This window comes from Tachyglossus aculeatus, chromosome 2, assembly GCF_015852505.1.
Source record: "Tachyglossus aculeatus isolate mTacAcu1 chromosome 2, mTacAcu1.pri, whole genome shotgun sequence".
NCBI lineage: Eukaryota > Metazoa > Chordata > Mammalia > Monotremata > Tachyglossidae > Tachyglossus > Tachyglossus aculeatus.
Genome location: NC_052067.1, coordinates 100,110,206 through 100,137,109, shown reverse-complemented (window position 1 = coordinate 100,137,109; position 26,904 = coordinate 100,110,206). Strand labels below are relative to the sequence as shown.

Genomic DNA, 26,904 nt, shown 5'->3' with positions numbered 1-26,904 from the left:
GTTTGGGTGATTTGATTCATTGGTGGGTAGCCCCACTTTCCAAAGTTGCAAGACAGAACACCCCACCACTTTAGTGGGGTACATAATCGGAGAACAGGTCTGCCTCAGTAACTTAATCTTTGTGCCTTTCAGTTGTAAGGGCCTGGTGCTAGATCTCGAAGATGGGAACTTCCTCAAACTCGCCGATGATGGAACCATTCTGAGGTAATGAGAATGAAGTTCATTTGAGTCAACAAGGCCACCATTTCCTGGGCTCCTTTCTATTTACCCACCATCACACTTCTTGTGAAGTAAAATGGCAACGCCATCTATCACTTTGATAACTGGAAGGGCAAAACTCTGACAGCTTTGTGAAGGTGGAGGAGGATCTCAGACAATTGGCCCAACTCCAACTTCACGCCAGTTCTGCAGAATCTACTGGGAGTTGTGACTTAAAAATTGCAAGATGAAGTGGAAGCATCTTCTTCATCTATTACTACCCAAACAGATAATGCTTCACAGCCTTAGCCAGGGGCTTGCCCTCTGAATCTTGGATTTCTGAGTCTTCTCCCTGGATCCTCACTACCACCCAGAGAGGATTGGAAGGTCTTCTCTCTGTCTAGAGTGTCTATGACACTTTTCTTTGCACATAGTAAGCGCTCAAAAAATACGATTGAATGAATGGCTGAACTCAGGAGTTTTTCAATAATAATAATAATAATAATAATAATGATGATGGCATTTGTTAAGCGCTTACTATGTGCAAAGCACTGTTCTAAGCGCTGGGGGGATACAAGGTGATGAAGTTGTCCCACGCGGTGCTCACAGTCTTCATCCCCATTTGACAGATGAGGGAACTGAGGCTCAGAGGACTTGCCCGAGGTCACACAGCAGGCGTGTGGCGGAGCCGGGATTCGAACCCACGACCTCTGACTCCAAAGCCCGTGCTCTTTCCACTGAGCCACACAATCAGTGTGAGATTCCAGTCTCCATTTTCCTCACGGAGACCAATTTGATTGCGTTAGTACCGTCACATTGATTTGATGCAGGTTGCTGGTACAACTGCTTTGGGAATGAATGTAGCTGGATCTGGGGCAGCGCTCTCCACTTGGACAAGTAGAAAGAGAGTAGGAAGCAGGAGGTGGAGGTGTGATCTTAGCTCAGATGTCTAATCATCCTCTCGAGCCATTGCTGCTCTCATGATATCTTCGAATGTTCAAGTACCCTTTGGCCTGTGGTGCCATACAACAGATTAGTAGATACGCCCCCCTGCCCATAGCAAGTTTACAGTCTAGAGGCTTAGAGAGCATTCATTCATAACTTCCCCCCGAATACATCTTCTATTTCAGTTCAATGCCAAAGTAATTCTGGTGTCTTGACTACCGCCTCCTCTACATTTTCTTTTTCTTTCCTACAAGGTCCCTATTAAACATTTGCCTGTCTTTTTCACTTTTACCTTCCTGCTCAGTATTATAGCCAAGGACCTGTACATATTTATACATATTTCTCCCCCCTTCTAGACTGTAAGCCCGTTGTGGGCAGGGATTGTCTCTCTTTATTGCTGAATGGTACTTTCTAAGCGCTCAGTACAGTGCTCTGCACACAGTAAGCCTTCAATAAATATGACTGAATGAATACCAGGCCATATTCCCTTCCAGTGCTTATCACCGACACTGTCCCTGCCCTGTAGAATCTTCCCAGACAAGAGAGATGGCGATGACCCTAAGACATTCAGATTTTGAAGCAATTTCTATACTGGGTGCAGACAAAGGGCACGGTACATTCTGAGAGGTGACCTTGAAGGTGTGATTCTTGAGAATTGTGTGGTGTTGCCTCCTTTTTTCCAACTAGTCTAGCGAGACTTCATGGAGGAAGTGGATTTTCTGGAAAGGTTTGGTTCCAGGGAAAGAGAGAGTTTTGTGAGTTGGGGGCCCCAGGCCTCAGTTCTGGAGCAGATGAGCACTGCCCCCCGTGCCCCCCAAGAGAGCAATGTTGGGAGCATTTGGGTGGGGCTGTTGGGGCAGACTGAGTGGGAGGGGACTCCAAAACTGCCCCCCCTCTGACATTCTTCCCACCATAGAGGGTAGAGATAAGGAGAAAGGGCGACGGCGCCATTGGTTTAGGGGATTATTCGGAATATCTATTCATTCATTCATTCAATCGTATTTATTGTGCACTTACTGTGTGCAGAGCACTGTACTGAGTGCTTGGAAAGTACCATTTGGCAACAGAGACCATCCCTACCCAACAACAGGCTTACAGTCTAGAAGGGGGGAGACAGACAACAAAACAAAGGAAGTAGACAGACATCAATAGCATCAATATAAATGGAATTATAGATCTATACACATCATTAAGAAAATAAATAGAATAATAAATATGTACATATATACACAAGTGCTGCAGGGTGGGGAGGGGGGTAGAGCAGAGGGAGGGAGTAGGGACTGTGTGGCCTCCTGAAAAAAATACAGGCCCAGGAGTCAGAGGATCCTGGTTCTAATCCCGGCTCCATCAGTTGCCTGCTGGGGTCACCCATCCATCTCGTGTGCAGAGCACTGGACTAGAGAAGCAGCGTGTCACAGTGGAAGGAGCCCAGGACTGGGAGTCAGAGGTCATGGGTTCTAATTCCAACTCCTCTTTTGGGTGACTCTGGGCAAGTCACTTCTCTGGGCCACAGTTCCTTCATCCAGCAACGGGCTCACGGTGGCAGAGCACTGTGCTAAGCGTTGGGGAGGGGTCCCCATAACCTGCCTTTTCCACTTGTAGCCTTTGAAAGAGCCAGGGGCCGCCAAACGGTTGAGGAACCCAGCTGTGCCTCTTCTCAGTAAGGAAGCCAGTGGCTTAGGCCAGAACTTGGCTCACCATCTCATTCAGATCTAATACCTTCTGCAAACTTCAGCCCATAGCAGTGAGTGCTCCCTAGCAGCAGCTGCTGTCGGTATTTTCTTAGTGCCCACTAGGTACAGAGCGCTGTAGAGGATACTTGAGAGCATGCGAAACTGGAGGACACAGTCCTTGCCTTTAAGCTTGTCATTTGTCATCCAGTATGTGCCACGGGACATTAAGCTGTATTGATATTACAGTCCTATGGACTGTAAGCTCATTGTGGGCAGGGAACATGTCTACCTACTCTGGACACAGTAAGCACCTGATAAATAGCATTGATTGATTGACATTACATATATATGAATTTTCTTCTCAAATCAGGGCAAGCCATGGAACTAAGATGATGACTTCCGAAGAGCTCCAGGACGTGTACGAAAAGAGAAAGTGGAAGCATTTTAAATCGGATAGTGAAATGGCCTGCCGCTCCGGTATGATATAGATATTACTGTGTTACCAAAATTGGGGGAGGGAGAGTGGCTCATTTGCCTTGGGCTCAATTCTGTCTCTGTTGCCCATGTTTTCAGGACCTAGGATGTGGGGACAGCCAGGCTGTGATGACAGCAGCATTATCTTGTGATTAGAGCACAGGTTTGGGATTCAGAAGAACTGGGTTCTAATTTTGGCTCTGCTACTTGCCTGCTGTGTAACCTTGGGCAAGTCACTTTTCTGCATCTCAGTGTCCTCATCTGCAAAATGGGGATGCAATACCCGTTCTCTCTCCCTCTTAGATTGTGAGCCCCTTGTGAGATAGGAACTGTGTTTGATCTGATTACCCAGTATCTGCTCCATTATCTACCACGGTTCTTGTCACGCAGTTAACCCTTAAAAAAATAGCACATTTTTATCATTATTTAGTGCGACTCAACCGCAAGGGGCTCAGGACAGCTTAGCAGAAGAGTTGAAAGCTGCTTCATTTTTTTTCTCTGGTTTCAGTTTGGCTTTTAAAGCACAGCCCAACTTCCCCTTCCTGTAACATACTCTGGGACAGAAGGGGCCGATGAAACCGCAGTGCCAGACCCCTTTGGTTTCAGTTGTCTCAAGGCTTAGCAGTGTTTTCTTCTGCTCTATCTCCATTACTCCCCTTGGGACTTGGTTGGAGTTTCTGCCCCTGCATTCTTCTCCTCTTCCTTCTCCCCACCTCTGCATGGCACAACCAGCCTCTGTCTCTTCGTCTCTCTCTCTCTCCAATTCTCCCATCTTCCCTCATATCAACAATGTCAAAATTATCTATAGTAAGGCTTCCTCCACCTTCATACCCAACAGAGCACTACTCCCCCATCTTCAAAGTCCTACTAAAATCACATCTCCCCCCAGAAGCCTTCACTGACTAACTTCATCTCCCCACCCTATTTACCCTCCTTCTTGTGTCCTCTATCCATTAAAGTCCATATCCCCAATCATTTTGATATTGGCCCCTCCCCGACAGCATCCATGTGCCTACCTAACCCTACCTGTGATTTGTATGAATGCCTGTCTCCCCCAGTAGATTAAAAGTTTCTTAAGGGTCTACCAACTCTATTATGCTCCCTTAACCACTTTGTATGGTGCTGTACACACCATAAGCGCTCAGAAAATACTGTTGATTGATTGAATGCCAAGATGGGTTTGTTTATGAAAGCCAGAACAGTTGGTACAGATGAAATTAAAATCAGAGGTCCAGGATGCCGCAGGACGTTATCTTCAACGACAGTGCATGCTGGGCATTTGGGCGGGTTTTGATTTTCTCTACTGATTGAACGATTCTTTGTGGAATCAAGCCACCATGCTTCCAATCCCAGAATTTTCTGAATGTTATTTGAATGGAACTCCTCCAGAATTTGGGGGAGAGATGGATTCAGGCGACATAGCACACTTGAATGAATCATTAACCCAGTCTGGTCAGGATTCATGGACTTGGGTCATCTTTGAGGCCTCCCAGGTTGTCTTGAAGGCTGGGGAGGTGTTTTTTTTCTATTAGAGAATACATGGGTATCTGGAAGTTGTTACATTTACTCTGATTCTTGCTGCCCTTCCATCCTCTTTGCCTTTGCCACCTTTTGAGGATGGGTGTGTCAGAAAGTAGGGGTCCTCCAGAGAAATGGAAGGGAAGAGTGGAACTTTGCCCAGTGGTTGATATATAGAGTTCTCTCCATTCAAGCCAGCCAGTGAGAATCAATCAATCATATTTATTGAGCACATACTATATTCAGAGCACTGTACCAAGCGCTTGGGAGAGTGCAATAAAACAGTTGGTAGGCCCATTCCTTGCCCACAGAAGCCTTGGACTCGTGGAAGTGGAGGGTGGTTTTTGTATTTATTCCAGAGAGACTGTTGTTCAATTTAAGACATGAGCTGTCATCCAGTCAGTAAGTCAATCATCCCCTAGACTGTAAGCTTGTTGTGGGAGGGAACATGTCTACCCACTCTTATATTGTTATATTGTACTCTCCCAGGCTCTTAGGGTAGTGCTCTGTGACAGTGTTACATAAATATGATTGTTTGATTTATTAATTGGTGTTTATTGATCATCTCTTAAGCATGAGGCACTGTACTAAGACCTTGGGAGAGTACATCAGAACCAAATACATTTCCCTACCCTTGAGAAGTTTACAGTCCATTTGTTTCCTCGGGATATAGGGATAAGGAGAAAATAAGGATATAACAGATAGCACCACAAATATATCAGTATAAAATATCTAAATAAATAAATAAATGAAAGAATAACTATTCTTGTGCAGTGTCAAGCACTGTATTAAGCATTGGGAAAGATACAAATTATCATGTTGGCCACAGTCCCTGTTCAATGTGGGGTTCACAGTCTAAGTAGGAAGGAGCACAGGTATTGATTCCTCATTTTGCAGATGAGGAAACTGAAGCCCAGAGAAGTTGTGACTTTTTCCAAGGTCACCTGGCAGGCAATATTATTGTCATAGTATTTATTGCACACATACGTGCTAAACATTTTACTAATTAAACATATAAATCAATATAGAAATACAAAAAGATGTTATCATTATGGCATTTATTGTGCCCTAATTTTGTGCCAAAAATGGTTTACTGCTGGGGTAGATAGAAGAAAGACCATTCAGACATAGTCCCCGTCCTGTACAGGTTTCATAGTCTAAGGAGGAGGAGAGCAGATATCTTACCCCTGTTTTACAGCTGGGGAAACAGAGACCCAGAGTGGTTAAGCGACTTGCCCTAGATCATCCGTCAGACATTATTATTGTCATGGTATTTATTACGCATTAACTAGCCAAACATTTTGCTAATTGAATATATAAATCAATATATAACTACAAGAAGATATTATTATTATGAAATTTATTATGCAGTTATTTTGTGCCCTCAAACTGGTTTACTGCTAAGATAGAAGAAATACAGATCTCTCTTCTAAGCCCTACAGTCCTCATAATCTAAGAGGGAAGAAAGCTAATATCTTACCCCCATTCTACAAATGGAGAAACAGAGGTCCAAGATCCCCCAACAGGCTATGATAGAATTAGGTTGAGAAAGTGGGTTTCCTGACTCCCAACCACCATGCTCTTTCTACTAGCCCACCCTTCCTCCCAGTGAAGAGTTACGCTCTTCATCTGGCTGATATCTACTCTCAGGAGCTCCCTTGTCACTGATCCTGAAACCGCAGGATTTCTACTCAGGTAGAGGCCACCTCTCAGGGTTGCATCTAGAGAGTTCCCAGTACTCTACCAGTTTCAACTCTGGGAGGGAGAGCCAAGCAGAGGGATACCCATTCCATTCCTAGCTTGGGCAATGGCTAACAAGTGGAAGGCAATCTGCTACAAGTCAAAATTTACTTATGCTGGGCAGCAGAGGCATGAGAGAAAGTCGAGGGTGGAAACTCAGGCTTACTGCGTGGAAGGAGGCAATGGTAAACCACTTCTGTATTCTGAAAACTGTCCGGATACGCTACCAGAGCGATTGCAGATGGAGGTGGGGCGTTCTGGGAGAGATTTGTCCATGGCATCGCTATGAGTCGGACACGACTCAACAGCATAAGACAACAAGAAAAGGAGCCTCCAGGCTATGCCTGCATTCTTTTTTTTTTTGCTTGTGTGTGTATGTGTGTGCTGGGTTTTTTTTAAGGGCTATGTGCCAGTTACTGTACTAAGCGCTAGGATAGCTTCAAACTGATCGGGTTGGACAAAGTCCATGTCCCATATGAGGCTCATAATATTAATCCCCATTTTACAGATGAGGCATAGAGAAATGAAGTGACTTGCTCACATCAGATGAGTGGTAGAGCCGGGATTAGAACCCAAGTCCTTATGACTGGGTGGTGGTCCCTGTATTTGATGGAAGCCTTAAGAGCTAGTTCCCGCCTCCAAGTGTACCAGTGCCACGAAATGAGCCTATCCCGTCATCTGGCATCTGCCTGGTCAATTTGGTCTCCATTTTCGCATGCTGCCTTGCAAGCTACAAAGCCCTCCCACCCCACCGCCTCATTAACGAGAGACCTTGGTTAGCCCCATGCCCTCCCAGAGCACACTCCCTGTGCTCCACTCAGGATACAGTGCTAGAGGGATCCTTGAAATTCAACGGCTTTTCCCTTCCCATGTGCAGGCAATTGGTGGTGGCTCAGGCCACCGAGGATAGTCACGTGGCGGGGTAGGTGGACGTGACCTCTCCGCCTTCCGCAGCCTCCCATCCCGGGGCACCGGGCCCAATCAGGCAGCTCTCAGGAGAGCGGGACAGAAAGGAGGTAATCCCTTCCCATGTGGCTCCTGCTTCGTGTGTGACTACCGCTAATGCTTCTCCAGGCCAGAGGCACTGTAGTGTAGAAACCATGACTAACAATCAGAGCTTTTAACATCCAGCAGGCAGTGGCGATCGGTGCGTTACCTTGTTGTTTTCTACCCGCCTTGCAATTGCTTCCTGTTGGAAAAGCGACTCAGTAGCATCATTAGTCACATTTTGGGGTGGGGGCTCAGGGTCTAGGAAAGCACCTCTTTGTGTTTTTTAATTTAAAAAATCATCTTATTTTTGTTTCACTAGCTCAATATTATTTTTATGACAACTACTTTGACCTGCCAGGATCCCTTCTTTGTGCAAAGCTTGTGGACTGCTTGACCAGGGTAAGTGCACTATTGCTTTGTTTTGGCATAGGCTATATTTGATGAGAAATGTGAGTCGTGGTAATGATATCTAGCAATGTTCTTAGCTAGAAATATTCTTAGCTAGCAATGTTCTCAGTGTTTGCAGGAGGGGGCAGAAGAGGCTTTCATAAGATTGCAGAGCAAACTACCAGATTTTTCTTTCCTTTCTTTTTTTTTTTTTCCTGAATTGTGGTGTTTGTAAAGTGCTTCCTATGTGTCAGGCACCGTACTAAGCTCTGGGGTAGATGCAAGCCAATCAGGTTGGAACCAGTCCATGTTCTACAGAGGACTCACAGTCTTAATTCCTGTTTTACACTCTCCCTCAGTTAGATGAGAGAAGCAGCGTGGCTCAGTGGAAAGAGCCCAGGCTTTGGAGTCAGAAGTCATGGGTTCAAACCCCAGCTCCGCCAGTTGTCATCTGTGTGACTTTGGGCAAGTCACTTCACTTCTCTGTGCCTCAGTTACCTCAGTTACCTCATTTGTAAAATGGGGATGAAGACCGTGAGCCCCCTATGGGACAACCTTATCACCTTGTAGCCTCCCCAGTGCTTAGAACAGTGCTTTTACTGCATCAGCCTTCTCTCTGATCTCCCATCCTCGTGTCTCTCCCCACTTCAATCCATACTTCATGCTGCTGCCCAGATTGTCTTTGTCCAGAAATGCTCTGGGCATGTTACTCTCCTCCTCAGAAATCTCCAGTGGCTACCAGTCAATCTGCGCATCAGGCAGAAACTCCTCACCCTCGGCTTCAAGGCTCTCCATCACCTCGCCCCCTCCTACCTCACCTCCCTTCTCTCCTTCTACAGCCCAGCCCGCACCCTCCGCTCTTCTGCCACTAATCTCCTCACTGTGCCTCGTTCTCGCCTGTCCCGCCGTCGACCCCCAGCCCTCGTCATCCCCCTGGCCTGGAATGCCCTCCCTCTGCCCATCCGCCAAGCTAGCTCTCTTCCTCCCTTCAAGGCCCTACTGAGAGCTCACCTCCTCCAGGAGGCCTTCCCAGACTGACCCCCTCCTTCCTCTCCCCCTCGTCTCCCTCTCCATCCCCCCCGCCTTCCCTTCCCCACAGCACCTGTATATATTTATATATGTTTGTACATATTTATTACTCTATTTATTTTACTTGTACTTATCTATTGTATTTATTTTATTTTGTTAATATGTTTTGTTTTCTTCTCTGTCTCCCCCTTCTAGACTTTGAGCCCACTGTTGGGTAGGGACTGTCTCTATATGTTGCCAACTTGTGATTCCCAAGTGCTTAGTACAGTGCTGTGCACACAGTAAGCGCTCAATAAATATGATTGATTGATTGATTGATTTGCACATAGTAAGTGCTTAATAAATGCCATCATTATTATTATTATGAGATTGAAAATGATTTAGAAATGTCATCTTAACACAAAACGTGATCAGAGAAGGGTATTGCTGATAGGTGGAGACCCCCATCACTTTTTAATACAAATTTTGGTTCTGAAACTTTTATTATCAGTGTATGCAGTACCCTCACTTTAGACTGTGAACTCGTTGTGGGCAAGGAATGTGTCTGTTTATTGTTGTATTGTAATCTCCAAAGTGCTTAGTACAGTGCTCTGCTCACAGTAAGTGCTCAGTAAATACAGTTGAATGAATGAATGAGTAGTACTACTAGTACTATAGTACTATTAGAAGCAGCAACATTTATTGAGCACGCCCTTGGTGCTGTGCACTGTAATAGACGCTTGGAAAGTACAGAGTACCAGAGCAACATTTCCCCGGCCCACAAGGAACTTGTAGTTCATCTACATAGTACTTGTAGTAGCAACAACATTAGTTGAGCACTCACTTGTTGTGAACTGTAATAGATGCTTGAAAGTACAGAGTGACCAAAGTGACATGTCTCCTGTCCACAGGGAACATGCACTCAAATGGGAGAGATAAGCATAAAAATATTTAGAACACCATCAAAATAAATAAATGGAGCAGGCATAGATATATAAGTGACAAGGAAGGTTTAAATAAGTTCACAAGTGCTTAAAATCTGCTTCTTTTATTTTTCATATATGAATAGGATATCTGTGTGGATTCCGTTTTTCTTCTCTAAATCTTGTCTGTAAACAGCTCTGACCACAGATGCCCTGAGTCTTCTCTACTGCCAACCATGACTAATCCTTATCAAAGCCCATTGTCCTGCTCTTAAAGAAGAAACCCTTCATGGGGTTTTCATTCAGTCAGTCATATTTATTGAGCACTTACTGTGTGCAGAGCACTGTACTAAGTACTTGGAAAGTATAATCCGGCAACAGATAGAGACAATCCCTAACCAACAAAGGAAGAGAGCCAGGACATTCCAGGAGACTAAACAGCTTCCAGTCAGTCAGTCATTGGTATTTACTGTGTGCAGAGCACTGTACCTAAGCTCTTGGGAGAGTACAATATAACAGAGTTGTAGACATGTTCCCTGCCCATGGAGCTTGTAGTCTAGAGGATGGAATTCTCTCTTGGGAAAAACTGTATTTGCAAGTCATTTCCTTTTCTAGAGCACTGTTGCTAATCTAAAGGGTGGTGTTGAGAGAGAGAAAGAAGAAGAGAGGAGAGAGAAGTTTTATCTGTTTTACATAGAAATGTACGTTAATAAGTATTAACTGCCTAAACCTTGATGGCCAGTACTTTTTCTAATTAGGGATAGTGCTGATTTTGAGCATTACTCTTGGCTGTAAATCTTATCTGTTGATCTCTACAGTAATAGTCTCCTCCTTCTTCTTAAAACCACGTTGTCATTGAAAACACGCTGTCATGTCTGTATTAGCAGTTATTTATGACAGTGAGAGCTGGGTCTTTCCCAGTCATTTCTCAGTTGTGACTATTGCTGTGCGTGTGACTGCAGGATGTAGAGATCTTTTCTGTTCTTTGGATTTGAAAACAATCTTTGTGCAGGACACAGAGAGGAAGACTGTGTAGTGTTTTGTGGCATTTACTTGTTCTGTAATCCATTCCAAAGATAGGAATGTAATGTTTCTTGTAAGAAAATTAGGAATATGTAACTCATGTGGCTTTGGGATTCTTTGAATTGACAGAATGGAGTCCAGAAACCTTTTGAGTTTTGGAAGGATATCGTTGCTGGGATACAGCATAATTATAAAATGTCTGCTTTTAAAGGTGAGTCCCCTCTGGTGCCTCATGAAAGAGTACCTGTGACTTCAGTTTTTTGGTCTTTCTAGGGAAATAAAAATGCTTTCATGCATTCTATGTTCTAAATTGTTTTAAGCCTACCTGATCTATGCTTAAGAGTATTGGTTACATTTTTGTGGCACCGTTATTACTAAATAAGGATGGTTACTGCTCTTTGATAAAATTCACCTCCGCAGTTTGGAGTTGGGTAGTGAGGAAGTAAAGTAATACGAATAGGTGCTGAATCAAGGTTACTGTGTAAAAACGTGAACAAAAAGACCTGTTAACACAGTGCTTATTGTATAGCTTACTTTAGCGTATCTTAAATCCTCTTAGTATTAAATCTGCACAAGATGGGGAGAAGGCAGAACACACAGACAGATTGCAGTTGAAAAATGTACCAAAGAATTCCTTAAACTAATCAGGTAGGACACAGTCAGTGTCACACATGGAGCTCTCAGTCTTAATCCCCAGCTGAGGTGACTGAGACCCAGAGAAATTGTCACACAACAGAAAAGTGGCGGAACTGGGACTAGAACCCAGGTCCTTCTGACTCCCATGCCCGTGGTCTATCTACTAAGCCATGCTGTTTAAGTGCTTGGGAGAGTACAATACAGCAGAGTTGGTAGACGTGTTCCCTGCCCATAATGAGTGCATTTATAATTTAATCGTCAGTGCTGGTACTGAGGCTTTTGTTATAACTTGCATAGCATTGTAGCAAATGTAATAATAATAATAATAATAATGGCATTTATTAAGTGCTTACTATGTGCGAAGCACTGTTCTAAGGACTGGGGAGGTTACAAAGTGATCAGGTTGTCCCACGTGGGGCTCACAGTCTTAATCCCCATTTTACAAATGAGGTAACTGAGGCCCAGAGAAGTTAAGTGACTTGCCCAAAGGCACACAGCTGACAGGTGGTGGAGCCAGGATTTGAACCCATGATCTCTGACTCCAAAGCCCGTGCTCTTTCCACTGAGCCACGTTGCTTCTCTAATAGTGTAGTAGAGGTAGTAATAGCAGTAATAACATTTAGTGAGTGCCCACTGGAGTAGAAGCTTGTCTTGTCTTATGCTATCGAGTCGTCTCCGATCCATAATAACGCCGTGGACACATCTCTCCTAGAATGCCCCACCTCCATCTACAATCATTCTGGTAGTATATCCAGAGAGTTTTCGTGATAAAAATACGGAAGCGGGTTACCATTGCCTCCTTCCGTGACGTAAACTTGAGTCTCCGCCCTCGACTCTCTCCCATGCCGCTGCTGCCCAACACAGGGGAGTTTTGACCTGTAGCAGATTGCCTTCTACTTGCTAGCCACTGGCCAAGCTAGAAATGGAATGGACAGGCCTCTGTTTGACTCTCCTTCCTGCAGTCGAGACTGGTAGAGTACTGGAAACTCTCCAGGTGCTGGAGACATACAAAAAAATGAAGTGACCCATTCCCTGTCTATAAGGAGCTTTCACTGTAATGGGTGACAAACGTAATAATCTGTACTAGGTTGTGAAAATAAATAAATTGAACAGGCAGAGGCAGTGAGGCCTAGTGGCCTTTAAACTGTAAATTCCTCTCTACACTGTAAACTCAATATGGGCAGGGTACATGTCTACTGATTCTGTTATATTGTACTCTCCCAAATGCTTAGTACTCTGCCGTTAGTAAGTCCGCAATGAATATGATTGTTAATTGATTGATAGTGGAAAGAGTACAGGGCTGGGAGTCAGAGGACCCGAGTTTTAATTCTGTCTCTGCCACCTGTCTGCTGTGTGACCTTGGGCAAGTCACTTCGCTTCTATGGGCCTCAGTAAAATGGGGAGTCAATACCTCTTCCCCCTCCTACTTAGACTGTGAACCCCATATGGGACAAGGACAGTTTCTGACCTCATTAACTTGTATTTATCCCAGTGCTTATTCATTCAATTGTGCTTAGAGAGTGCTTGCTTGACACACAGTAAGTGCTTAAAAAAAACTGTAATTATTATTAATTGTTATTGTTACATATACACACAAGTTCAGTATCAGTGGAAAGAGCACAGGCTTTGGAGTCAGAGGTCATGGGTTCAAATCCCACCCCCTGCCACTTGTCAGCTGTGTGATTTTGGGCAAGTCACTTAACCTCTCTGGGCCTCAGTTCCCTCATCTGTAAAATGAGGATTAAGACTGTGAGCCCCACATGGGACAACCTGATCACCTTGTAACCTCCCCAGCACTTAGAACAGTGCTTTGCACATAGTAAGCACTTAATAAATGCCATCATTATTATTATTATTAAATCCAAATGATACCCCCAGAAGAGGTGGGATAAGTACTGTAAAGTTATATTATGTAGGTTCCGTACCAGATGCCAGGAATGATTGACGCTGCTGTAAAAAGCCCTCCCCATTATTCCCTAAGCCCTTGGTTTTAGCAACCAAAGTTTGGCTAATCAATCAAATTTATTTAGCGCTTAATGTGTGCAGAGCACTGTACTAAGTGCCTGGGAGAGTACAATATGACAGTTGGTAGGCACATTCCCTGCCCCCAAGGAGCTTACAGTCTAGAAGGGGAGACAGATGTTAAAGTAAATCCCGAATATGGATGAAAGTGCAGCCTGGCTATTGGTGGGATGAGTAAAGCGGGCTAATCCAAGTGCAAGGGTGACACAGAATGGGGAAGAAGTAGGGCCTAATGAGATGTAGCTTGGCTTAGAGGAAAGAGCACGGGCCTGAGAATCAGAGGACCTGCGCACTAGACTCGGCTCCACCACTTGTCTGCTGTGTAACATTGGGCAGTCCCCTTAATTTCTCTGTGCCTCTGTTACCTCATCTGTAAAATGGGAATTAAGACTGTAAACCCTATGAGGTTGGACTTTGTCCGACCCGATTATCTTGGATCTTCCCTAGGACTTAGTACAGTGCCTGGCACATAGTAAGCACTGAACAAATACCATTTAAAAAAAGGAGATGGGATTTTAATAAGGTTTTGAATCTTGGGAGAGTGATGGTGTGATATGAAAGGGGAGGGCGTTCCAGGCCTGAGGCAGGATGTGGGCGAGGGGTTGATGGCAAGATAGATAAAGTGGAGGTATCATGAGTAGGTTGGCACTAGAGGAGTGAAGTGAGTGGGCTGGGTTGTAGAAGGAGAGAAGCGAGGAGAGGTAAGAGGGGGCAAGGTGATGAATGCTTTAAGTCATTTCTGTTTGATGCAAAGGTAGAGAGCAACCAGTGGGAGGTTCTTGAGGAATAGGGAGATAGGAGCTGAGAGGTGTTTTTTTTAAAAAAAATAATGATCCAGGCAGCTCAGTGAAATATGGACTGGAGTGGGGAGAAGTGGGAGGCTGGAAGATCAGCAAGGGAGCTCAGGGTGGGGTGAGTAAAGGGTGCAAATCCAGAGAAGCAGCGTGGCTCAGTGGAAGGAGCACGGGCTTTGAAGTCAGAGTTCATGTGTTCAGATCCCGGCTCCACCAGTTGTCACTGTGTGACTTTGGGCAAGTCACTTGACTTCTCCGTGCCTCAGTTACCTCATCTGTAAAATGGGGATTAAGACTGTGAGCCCCCCGTGGGACAACCTGATCACCTTGTAACCTCCCCAGCGCTTAGAACAGTGCTTTGCACTTGTAAGTGCTTAATAAATTTCATTAAAAAAAAAAGTGCAACGGGGACACATAATGGAGAGGAAGTAGGGCCTAGTGAAAAGCAGGAATTAGGGATAAATGCTTGGATTAATGTGCTAATGACCAGACCTTTAGGAAACACCCTAAGGGATTCTTATCCATCACTTGTTTGTGTGATTGTGATGGAAGGACAAATGGAGAACAATAGCCAGTGACTGTTTTTACAAATCTTTACCACTTTTATTCACTTTGAATCTGTGAACTATGGAAAATGAAAAGAGTAATAAGGATAGTTTACAGTAAGAATTATGCAGGTATCTAATGAATTCAGCATAAAACATCAGCGGATGTAGGATTGCAGTGAAACTAAGGAGGAAAAAGACAAAACATTTGCACCTTCAATAATAGATTTGGGCTCCTAGTGAAAGATTTTTGAAACAGCAATGTAAAAAATACAACACTAAATAAATAATCGAAATCATTTCTAGTCGAACTGTTGAAGCCCTTCATGTCAGGGACAATTTCGGTAAAACTCGGTGGAAAGATTTGTGGAGGCACCACTAGAGGAGATAAAATCACATTGAATCCAGGTGGAGAAGAAGTTAAATAATAATAATAACAATGATGGTATTTGTTAAGCTCTTACTATGTGCAAAGCACTGTTCTCAGCGCTGACACCGTTCTAAGCGCTATGTATTCGGTGAACCAAGCACTCTTTTGACGAAGCTGGGAAACCAGATAGTAATAGCAAACAGCTCTTATTTGGTCATTCAGAGGATTCAGATGAAAAATTCTGGGTGCTAAGTGCATTCACAGAACAGGTGGCAGATACATATGTCAACTTTATGTTTTACTGTATGAACAGAATAATATGTTGCATTTCCTAGGCCTAGAAGGCAGCAGTTTCCTCGAAAACTACCCCATAAAGGTGTGAAATGAAACAAGAAACATATATTTTGTCCCAGCATTAGCGTAGCAGAGATCTGTTTTTTTTTTTTTTTTTGATTCTTTTTGAGGTGACAGGCACTGATTTATGGAAACCTTTTGGTGATCTCATTGGAGCCTCTTACAGGTTGTCCCCGAATGCACCCCCAAAAAGTATTGCTCGAAACGAAACAGGACTTTTCCATTTGAGAGATTCAAGTTTGAGGAAATACTGTACCTTTTTAAGCATTGCTGGAATACTCCAATATTAGTGGTTAAATGCTAATTACGTGACTGGAATGCTTTTCTTAAAAGGTATCATTTGAGTTTCTTCTCTCTCTCCCCTAATGTGACTTTAAAGTCTTTGTCTCCTAAGCCTCAAGTTCTTGATTACTGTGGCTTTTTTTTTAAAGCATTTAAACTGCCACGTCTGAACTTTGCTTCCCATTTTGGCTAGCACGGGTTTCTACTTTGTTATTGTTCACTCCCCAACCTGAATGCAGGAAATTCCCACAGCTAAGCTTGTAGATCAAGACCTACAACAGGGCTGTGATCTGGACTTTTTTACCCCACAAGGATTTTAATGGCCTGAAAAATGTTGGGTCCATTCCGTTAGATGAGAAACGTTTTTCTCAAAAAGGAAAAAAAAAATAGTCACCTATTTTTTCAACTGAAAAATTCCGAATTTCCTGTGTAATCTGTGCTCTCAGTGGGGTGGTAAGTAGTGCAAGATAGCCTGAAAGGTTAAAATAAATCCCTTGAATACTGTAAGGAAGTGGTCCTTTGTGGTGATATTTTGTCTTCAAATCATTGCATGGTGTGGCCGTGTTTTGTTTGCGCCAAAGAGTTAAGTACTGGAAGCATGTTTCAAGATGAAAAACAAAAAGCGAGCTCACCGAAAACATTAAAGAGCCTTAAAAATACTGACTAGAGATTCATAAAACAGGTATGATCTTTATGTACTGTTGACCGTACTGCTTTGCTGTTCATATTTCTGACAACCGGTTTGCCCTTTCCACAAACGTAAAAAGAAATCACTCCGTACTAGGCAACCAAGAGGTATGTTTTGGAAAATTCCCAAGCTTACCCCCGAGGATGTCTTTTTCATGCCCAAATCCTCAACCTTTCCCTGTGATTAGTATGTCACTGGTCAGGGGGAGTGGGGTCACCCCATCTAGAACGTTTCCAAACAGAAAATGGAGGCAGCGTCTCCCCCCGACACCCTGCAATGCTCCCCGGCATCCAAAGTGGGATGCTCTTAGATTTGGGCAAACAAGAATCCCGAGAAAGACGAGTGGACGTACTCAGAAGAGTACAGGCCATTGGATTCCGTGTTGGGGAGCTGCAGCCACACTTGATCGTTTTCCATGAGGTCGACGACGGCGCTCCCCGAAGCCTGGTCTAGGTAACCTTTCTTGTACTCGTCGTAGGTGTACATTATGGGCGTGCCATTTTTGTAGAGGCCCACCCAGACGTGTGTGCCCTTCACATGCACATGATACGAGAAGTAGTACAGTCCCGGCACCTGGCAGGTGAAGATTCCGGTCCTGGGATCATAGTGCTGCTGCCTGTTGTAGAGGATCTTGTCAAACTGAATGGGCGTGCCCGTGGCTGGGTAGGCCTTGGAGAGGATGACTGTGAACGCCACCCCACGCACTCCCCCCAGGCCCAGGTTTGCGCTGCCTAGCGGTGTTCCCGTCAGGCTGGGCCTCTGGCCGGCTTTTAGGAAGCCCTCGGCCACGGCAGCCGGGCCGGGAGGTCCGGGAGGCCCTGGGGGCCCCGGGAGACCGGGCTCTCCATCGTGGCCCCTGGGACCGGGTAGCCCGGGAGGGCCGCTGGGACCATTAAGTCCTTTAGTGGCCAGGCCCGCTGGGCCGGGCAGCCCTGGGGATCCCGGGTCCCCTTTAGCTCCCGGGAAGCCAGGGGTGCCGGGAGGGCCAGCCGGCCCCCTTGAGCCCGGGATCCCCGGGGACCCTCTGGGGCCGGGGCCACCGTCCTGCCCCACTTCTCCCTTAGCTCCCGCTGCTCCCGCCGGGCCTGGTAACCCTGGAGCTCCGCCGGGCCCGGCCTCACCCTTCGGCCCCGGGAAACCCGGGGATCCCTTGGGTCCATCAAGGCCTGGCTCTCCCGCGTAACCCGGTTTCCCATCCAACCCTGGGAGGCCCCTCTCCCCTTTGGCACCAGAATATCCTGCCGGCCCTGTGGGGCCCGCTTCCCCTTTGGGCCCCGGGAGACCTTGGACACCGGGCATCCCTTTTGGTCCCTGAGGTCCCGTGCTCCCAGGGAGCCCGTCCAGCCCCGGCTCTCCCGGGCGACCCGCCGGGCCTTGCTCCCCCTTGACACCGGGTGTCCCAGGGAGGCCTTCGGGGCCCCTCTGCCCCTTGATTCCCGGTAATCCCGGCTTCCCCAACCCCGGCGGCCCAGGGGGCCCCACCAAGCCTGGAATGCCAGGGTGACCCTTGGTTCCTGGAGCCCCCGGCTGCCCTGGAATCCCGTTATCCCCTGGCTTGCCAAGTCCCGCCACTCCCGGTTCCCCACGGGGGCCCTGGGGCCCAGGGATGCCAGCTTGGCCTTTCTCCCCTGGGAGGCCCCGGTCCCCTTTGACTCCCGGCTGCCCCGGGGACCCATTTTCCCCTGGCTTCCCTAGCCCGGCAGGTCCGGGGGGGCCCATGGGACCTTGTAAACCTGGCTGTCCTCGCTCCCCTGGGCGCCCAGGAGCCCCATACCCATTTTCTCCCTTTGGGCCGAGCATGCCAGGCTGGCCCGGGGCTCCTTTCTCCCCCGGGAGGCCCCTTGGCCCTGCTGGCCCCTGCTGCCCTGGCTTCCCTGTGACTGAAATTCCATTCGGGCCAGGAATTCCAGGTGGCCCATTTGGTCCCCTGGGTCCTGGGAGACCAGCGGGCCCAGCGTCTCCTTTCTCCCCGTAAGGTCCTCTTTCGCCAGGTTTCCCCGGCAGACCTGGCAGACCTGGCTTCCCGACAGCAGACGGTCCTGGTGGCCCTGGTTCCCCTGGCTGGCCTTGAGGGCCTGGGCTTCCAAAACCTGGCTTTCCTGGAGGTCCCAAAGGGCCGGGAAGTCCCCGGGGACCAGCTGGTCCGGGTGGGCCGGTGGGGCCTTGGTCTCCTCTCACTGGCACACCTAAAAGAGTAAATAATAATAATAATAGTGGTGTTTGTTAAGCACATAATATGTGCCAGGCACTGTACTAAGTGCTGGCGAGGATACGAGCAAATCCGGTTGGACATAATCCCTGTCCCACGTAGGGTGCATAGTCTCAATCTCCATTTTACAGATGAGGAAACTGAGGCCCAGAGAAGGGAAGTGACTTGCCACACGGAAGACAAGTGACAGAGCTGGGTTTAAAACGCTTGACCTTCTGAATCCAAGCCTGGGCTCTATCCACTGCGCCATGCTGCTACCCAGGGTATTAGGGAGAGAGTAATAATGAGAATAACCATTGTGTTGCTTTTTTTGCTCAGGGCTTGGCCTGGAGCCCATTGTTGGGTAGGGACCATCTCTATATGTTGTCGACTTATACTTCCCAAGCGCTTAGTACATTGCTCTGCACACAGTAAGGGCTCAATGAATATGATAGAATGAATGAATGAAATAAGCATGAGGCCCTTGGTCAATATATGATAATAATAATAATAATAATAATGGCATTTGTTAAGCACTTACTATGTTCCAGGTACTGTACTAAGTGCGGGGTGGATGCAAGCAAAATCAGGCTGAACATAGTCCCTGTCCCATATGGGGCTCACGTATTTGACAGATGAGGGAACTGAGGCTCATAGAAGTGAAGTGACTTGCCCAGGGTCACATAGCAGACAAGTCGCAGAGCCAGGATTAGAACTCACAACCTTCTGACTCCCAGGCCCATGGTCTATCCACTATGCCAAGCTGCTTTCCAAGATTATCTGCTTGGACGCAATCCCCATCCCATACAAGGCTTCTAATCTAAGGCAGAAGGAGAACAGGTACTGAGGCCAAGAGAAGTTAACTGACTCATCCGAGGTCACACAGCGGTCAAGTGGTGAGCTGGGATTAGAGCCCAGGTCCCCTGCCTTCCAGGCTTGTGCTCTTTCCCACAATTATGGGGAAAATTAGGAGAGAAACACAATTATGGTGAATGGCAGCTCATCACTATGATGAGCCTAAATTTATGAGGTTGAAGGGGGCCTGGAGGGCTCAGCTAACCACCCTTCTCTGCTAAACGGTCACAGAATGATGGGAAAGTCCTCCAAGATGAGACACTGTAACCTCTGGTGTAGACCCATTCCAGGGCCTCTGATGCTCTGTAACATCCTCATGTTCTCAGTTAATTTTGTTTCTTCTTGTTGGAGTCTCTTTATAATTGTACCAGGGATGTAATCATTCAATCAATGGTATTTATCGTTCACTTGCCGTGCGCAGAACGCCATACGGGGCAGTTGCGAGAGTACAGTATAGCGGGTAGGCCCAATCCTGGCTCAGAAGAAGTTTACAATCTAGCAATTTTGTCTCTGTCCCTTCGCTAGTCTTTTTCAATTCATACTCACCTTCCCTCCTTCCACCCAGCATTCTCCCTATAAAACCCAATCGTACAAACCATCATTTTTCTAAAACCTCTGAGTTTGGTTTATTGAGGTACCATGGTCCCGTGGAAAGACGTAGGGTTGGGAGTCAGAAATCCAGATTCTAATTCTACCTTACTAGTTGGCTTGGCTTGCTTTGAGACTGTGGGCAAGTCACTTAACCTGGCAATGAAATCAGGAAAATAATACCTGCCTTGCCCTTCCTCAGTGGGTTATTTTGAGTGTAAAATGAGATCACTGATATGAAAGTGCTGAGGAAAAATTAAAAAGCACAGTACAGATTCAGAGTATAATTATTGATTGGTGCTCAGCACTCAGTGTATTAGAATCTTGAATCTAGAAACTAGAATTACTAGTGTCAGAATTAGCCATCAAGTTTGAACAGTGCATCCAAAGAGCAAGCAGTAGGCTATACTTCCACAGGGATTTTTATGCATGAATGTACCATTGAAATATCCAAAGAAATGGTAAAAAAAAATCTCTGGAATTCATTAGGATGAGTGGGGCAGTGCACTCGAGCACTGACATGGGCTGAAAAATTTGTTAATCAAGGGGATATGGCGATAAAGGAATTTTTATGGTATTTATTAAGCACTGTGCCAGACAGTACTAATCAGATTGGACACAGCCCATGTTCCACATGGAGCTCGTAGTCTTAATCTCCATTTTACAGAAAAGGTACCTGAGCTATAGAGAAGTGAAGTGACTTGCCCAAGATCACACAGCAGACAAGTGGCAGATTAGAATCCAGGTCCTTCTGACTCCCAGGCTCATGCTCTGGCCACTGGGCCACCACTCAGCTTTCCAGATAGTGAGACATGTCTTGGTCACACAATAGGTCATAGAATTGTAATTTCAAAGGTATTTTAAAATAATATTGTAACTGGCATGATGTGGGTCCTGCAACCCATTCTGGGTCAGGTGTTTGGGAGTGGGGGTTCTCAGTACATTCCATCATCTCTTCATTCTCCTTGTACCCTGTCAATTGAAGATAATAGTAGGATCTTAGAAATGTAGGGGACATCTCAAAGTGGTGAATAAGCTCCTTACAAAAGCTTATTAAACAATAAACAAGTTGACTTCTCCAGCATTCTAGAAAAGTCTTGAATATAGCCAGATGCCTTAGCTATAATTGATTTGTTTCTGAACACAGAGTAGCTGAATTTCCATTCAAGCAGACATTCCTCATGATGGACGCAGTTGATTACCAAAGTCATTCTTTCCTTAAATATCTTTGTGCTCTCATTATTGACCTCCTAGGTGCTACAACCATGGGATCACAAAGATCCCCCAATGTTGGGGCGGGGGTGCAGATCTTTCACCCTAACCTGTCTCCACTTGGCATAGATTCTCAAGGTTGCACCACAGAGCAGGAACAGAGCCAGGGTAAATGCTCACACATTAATTTGTTCCTGCAGAGCTGGGTATAGTTCCAAACTATTTTCCATTTAAGAACATTTCATAAAGGGAGTATCTCAACCATGCAAAAGCGGGAATATCGGTTCCAATGTTGAATTTGAGGAAGACCAGAGATGGGGGTTTCTTTGGAGTTTTTGGAAATGGGATAAGAAGAGGGGCCAGTGAGGAGCAGATGCTAAAGGGAGGTTCTCATGAGAGGGAATTGAGCTGTTGGTCTGGTCAGGAGCCTAAGAGTGGTTCTTGTACAGTCAGCTTTCCAAGCCCAGCCCATATAATCCTCATGAGAATTGAACCTGGGAGATGCTCAGGGGGACCAGACCAATGTGCTCTGGGGCTTTACCACTGGACTGTTCCAATTGGAAAAAGCAACTTGGATCCATGGAGGGTAGAGAGCCTTCTGGGAGCCACAGTGGCCCATCAGGTCTCCTGGAGAGCTGGAGACTGGTGTCAGTAGATCAGTCACATTTACAGAGCTCTTCCTATGAGTGGAGCACAGTACTAAGCGCTTGGGAAAGCACAGTGTAACAGAGTTGGTAGACATGTTCCCTGCCCAAAAGGAGCTTACAGTCTAGAGAGGGAGACAGACATCAAAAGGAAAGTTTGGACATGTACAGAATTGCTGTGGGGCTAAGGGTAGGGTGAAGAAAGCGTACAAATTCAAGTGCACTGTGAAGTGTTTCATCAGTAATAATAATAATTATGGTACTTAAGTGCTTACTATGTGCCAAGCTCTAGTCTGAGGACTGGGGTAGATACAAGTTAATTGGGTTTGACACAGCCCCTGTTCCTCATGGGGCTCACACCCTTAATCCTATTTTACAGATGAGGTAACTGAGGCCCAGAGAAGTGAAGTTACTTGCCCAAGGTTACATAATAGACTGTGAGCCTGTTGTTGGGTAGGTACCATCTCTATATGTTGCCAACTTGTACTTCCCAAGCACTTAGTACAGTGCTCTGCACACAGTAAGCGCTCAATAAATATGATTGAATGAATAGTAGACAGGTGGCCAAGCCATGATTAGAACCCATATCCTTCTGACCTGGGCTCTGTCCACTAAGCCACGCTGCTTCTCATAAGTGACACTATTGGGGAGTGGACCCCTTGGTCTTGCATGATGAGGGAAGACCCCTCCAATTAGCCTTAGTGCTTTACCCCCAAACATATCTACGCCAGCGATTAGTACGATGCCTGGAACATAGTAAGTGCTTAACTAATATTACAAAAAAAAGCCAGGGCACTACCATCCTTAACAGAAACTGACTATCCAGCTGAGGGTGTAGTAATTACAGAACCTCTTGAGGCAGCAGTTACTATAGGCTCCTGCTCGGATCTGGAATTTTAGCCTGTTGTCCAGACTGGAAACCTTTGATTTTGAATTGAATAGCATTAGCTTGCAGTGGATAATGTGGTCTGCCTAAATCTCACCTACAAAGCCAATTTGGCCTAGGAAGTTTTTATGTTAGGAGGTCAAAAAAAATTGTCAGATAACCTTTGAAAAGGAGAGAGAAACGATCAAGAACCATCAGGAAAAACAAGCCCTTTAGAAAAATGAGCTTGTCCTGACAATTTCTGTTTAAATCAGAAGCCAAACCGAAAGCCAGTACCAAGTCTGTTCTTTAGATGAGGTAAGGTAGAAAGAAGAGCATCACTAATTTAATTACTTATGTAACTCAAATTTGGCCTAGCAAAACTTTCAGCCCTAAATGTGCAGTGTGCTATTACATGCTGTCCCAAAATATACACCAGAAACACAATTCTATTGGGGGAAGCCAAGCAGATGGGAGAAATTGCTCAATGGGCTTATGAGTGTGATTAACTTGACATTCCTGTTGGTATGAGGCTTTGGAAGAATAGGGTGTTATTTAGTTGGCAAATGTATGTGACTTTAAGTCTCTCCTACAAATTGATTTATATATATTATATATATATATTCTGATTGCCCCATTTGGAAATGTGTTTGTGTCAGTCCCCTCCTCATTAGACCATTAGTTCCTTGTGGGCAGGGAATGTTTCATGCTTCTGTGGAACTTTCCTTTTCAGTAGCATTTATTGAGTACTCGTGTGCAGAGTGCAATACTAAGCACTTGGGAGAGTACAGTACAACAATGGAACAGACACATTCCTTGTGTCTACAAGAAGCTTACAATACCCCACTTAGTCACTGTGTTGCACCCAGTGGGTGTTCATTAATACCATTGCTAAAAATATTACAGTGTTATTATCATTACTACACTACTACTACTACTTCTATGAGCACGGGCTTGGGAGTCAGAGGTCACGGGTTCTAATTACGGCTCCACCACTTGTCTGCTTTGTGACTTTGGACAAGTCACTGAACTTCTCTGTGCCTCAGTTACCTCATCTGTAAAATGGAGATTAAGACTGTGAGCTCCACGGGGGACAACCTGATTACCTTGTATCCACCCCAGTGCTTAGAACAGTGCTTGGCACATAGTAAGTGCTTAACAAGTACCATCATCATTATTATTATTATTATTACAACAACAGGTATTTCCTTCTCAGAAATACCTTCTCTCAGAATATTTCCTTTTAGAGTTTTAGTTGGTTATTTTGGAATTGCATCATATGAAAACAGCAATCACTGTTGACCACTTACTATATGCAGAGCACTGAGCACTGGTATAGTACAACAGTGGAGCTGGTTGACTGGTTCCCTGCTTACAACGAGCTTGCGGCCTAGAGGGGGAACTATCTTTTTTTCATCTGGAAAGATTTCTGCTAATTCTTTTGTATTGTACTCTCCCAAGCACTTAGTAAAGGGTTCTGCATGTAGTAAGCGCTAAACAAATACCTCTGATTAACAGAATCATTAAAGTGGTCATTTATTTAAATTATCTAATGCTTTTTGTTAGCCCATTTGAGCTCAGAAGTTGTTATCTTTAGGCTTTAGAAATCTTACAGATGTCTGAGGCCCAGTCCTAGATTTTCAGCATTTTGTTCTGAAATGCACCCTTTTTGCCTAAGGCGTAGGGGATTGTGTGCTTGCAGAACACTGCATTAAGGAAGACTCGTGTTGTATTATAGTATTCGCCCCACTGTCTGAATAATAATAATGATAATAATAATAATAATAATGATACTTGTTAATAATAATAATGATGGTATTTGTTAAGCACTTACTATATGCCAAGCACTGCTCTAAGCGCTGGTGTAGATATAAGGTAGTCAGGTTGTCCCACGTGGGGCTCACAGTCTTATTCCCCATTTTACAGATGAGGTAACTGGGGCCCAGAGAAGTGAAGTGACTTGCCCAATGTCATACAGCTGCCAAGAGGCGGAGCCAGGATGACCTCTTCCTCTCAAGCCTGTGCTCTTGCCACTAAGCCACATTGCTTCTTCTTCTGAAGCCACACACATACCTTAAACATGTCTTCTGATACTGTGTCTTGCTGAATTCAGACAGAATTGCATTGTTCCTCTATCCTGTAAGCTCGTTGTGGGCAGGGAACATGTCTACCAACTCTGTTGGTATTCTTCAAAGCACTTAGTACAATGCTCTGCACACAAAAAATACCATTGATTGTTGAAAGTAAGTTCCCTAATCTGCTGCTGGGTTCTGTCCAACACTCATGATGAAGGCATGGTTTCTGGGAGTGCTTTGTACACAGTAGGCACTCAAGTAAATACGATTGAATGAACTGTATCCCCTGGTTATACTAAAGGAGGAACTTTATACCAAATCTGACTAACCAAGATAGTGCCCAGAAACAATAATTGATCCAACATTCCATAGTGGCCTGTTCTGGTTAACGTAGCCTCCAGTGGTAACTGGGAAGAAGCAGCATGCTAGAAGAATTTGTTTTGGGCTGAAGTATATTGCAAGCCATTGTTTTAATGCTGTTTCCACTGTGGAATAAAGACAACCCTCCACCCCGCCCCAATCTCAATGAGCTAAAAGACAGTAAACAATAAAAATTGGGAAAATTGTGGCCCCATCGGCAAAAATGACCATGTCACCTCTGTGGACTATGACCGAATTGAGTCGGGTTTGGCCCAGGGCAGCAATGTAAACCCCTCGAGCATCCACTCCCATGCTAGGGCACAGGTTAAAAGGGTGACCTGATTAACTTGATTAAGTACTTAAAACAGTGCTTGGCACACAGAAAGCACTTAAATGCCATAATTATTACTATTATACCACTAGTAATTCAGACTGCAGTAAGATGACTTATCTGATTGTCCCTGTGAGACAAAATTCCTGTGATGAATTAAAAAAAAATTGTGCATTTAATTCTGTGAAAGGTGAAACCAGTAAAGGGTTTAGGTGGAGGAATGGAGAATGGACTTGCAGGAGGAAGGAATGCTGAATTGTCTGATGATTTACCCAAAGAGTCATGGAACAGAATCAAAGTTGTTGTGTGTAAGAGTTTTACACTGAAATTTCCCCCTTCTGAGGGGCTGTTTTTGAAGATGGCAAGTGACTCTGGAGCTTTACCATCACTAGCCCCTCCATCCGTCTACAGTGAGCGGTCTCACATTAGTGAGCCAAAGGAGAGATGATGTATGGGTCGCTTCTGCTTGCTCCTATACCTGCCTTTCTTGGCATCCACTTTATTCCACTTTCCTCCTTTAGCTGAGACTTTCAGAATCGATAAACAGGACCAGGGGAAAATAAATGAAAGTAAAACTGGTGACCTCCCTGTTACCCTTTCAGAGCTGTAATTATCATCTGAAGGAAGGGCAGCTCTTTCCCTTGACTTCTAAACTACTCCACAGTTGGGTTGGTTACTCTAGGTGGGAAGCAGTGTGGCCTAGTGGATAGAGCACAGACCTAAGAGTCAGAAGGTCAGGGATTCTAATCCCGGCTCTGCCACATGTCTGTTGTGTGACCTTAGGCAAGTCACTTAACTTCTCTGAGCTTCAGTTACCCCATCTGTCAAATGAGCCCCATGAGGGACAGGGACTGTGCCCAACCTGATTGACTTGTATCTACCCCTGTGCTTAGAGCAGTGCTTGGCACATAGTAAATGCTGAACAAGTACCATTATTATTAGGCATAGTTAGGGATGCTAGCTGATCCACCCCTCGCTGTGAAGGTGGATGTGCGGAGAACAATCATCACTCATCATGAATCACAACAATCATCATGTACTAAGCGCTTAGTACAGTGCTCTGCACATAGTAAGCGCTCAATAAATACGATTGATGATGATGATCACTTGATCCTTCTAAGTATCCTGGTGCCCCTGTCAGAGGCAGAATTCTGAGCTGAATGGCATTGGAACCTACTCAAGGAGGTTTTAGCAGGCCTTTATGGAGTCCCCTCAA

At 45.4% G+C, this 26,904-nt stretch overlaps 2 protein-coding genes and 1 non-coding gene across 3 annotated transcripts in view; 2 read left to right on the top strand and 1 right to left on the bottom strand.

The window, feature by feature from the left end:
• Positions 1–26,904, top strand: part of NT5DC1 (5'-nucleotidase domain containing 1) — a 204,153-nt gene that overhangs the window by 17,506 nt on the left and 159,743 nt on the right. The window contains exons 3-6 of the mRNA XM_038770169.1: positions 133–204; positions 3,187–3,293; positions 7,858–7,937; positions 11,009–11,090. Of these exons, the coding sequence (XP_038626097.1) occupies positions 133–204; positions 3,187–3,293; positions 7,858–7,937; positions 11,009–11,090 (341 nt within the window). The remainder of the gene's footprint in view (positions 1–132; positions 205–3,186; positions 3,294–7,857; positions 7,938–11,008; positions 11,091–26,904) is intronic.
• On the top strand, positions 6,512–6,649 carry LOC119924892. Its single transcript, XR_005449571.1, has one exon. It is a non-coding gene; the product is annotated as a small nucleolar RNA SNORA7 (small nucleolar RNA).
• The window catches only part of COL10A1 (collagen type X alpha 1 chain), a 67,934-nt gene continuing 57,906 nt past the window's right edge, over positions 16,877–26,904 (bottom strand). The window contains 1 exon segment of the mRNA XM_038742210.1: positions 16,877–18,756. Within this exon segment, the coding sequence (XP_038598138.1) occupies positions 16,877–18,756 (1,880 nt within the window).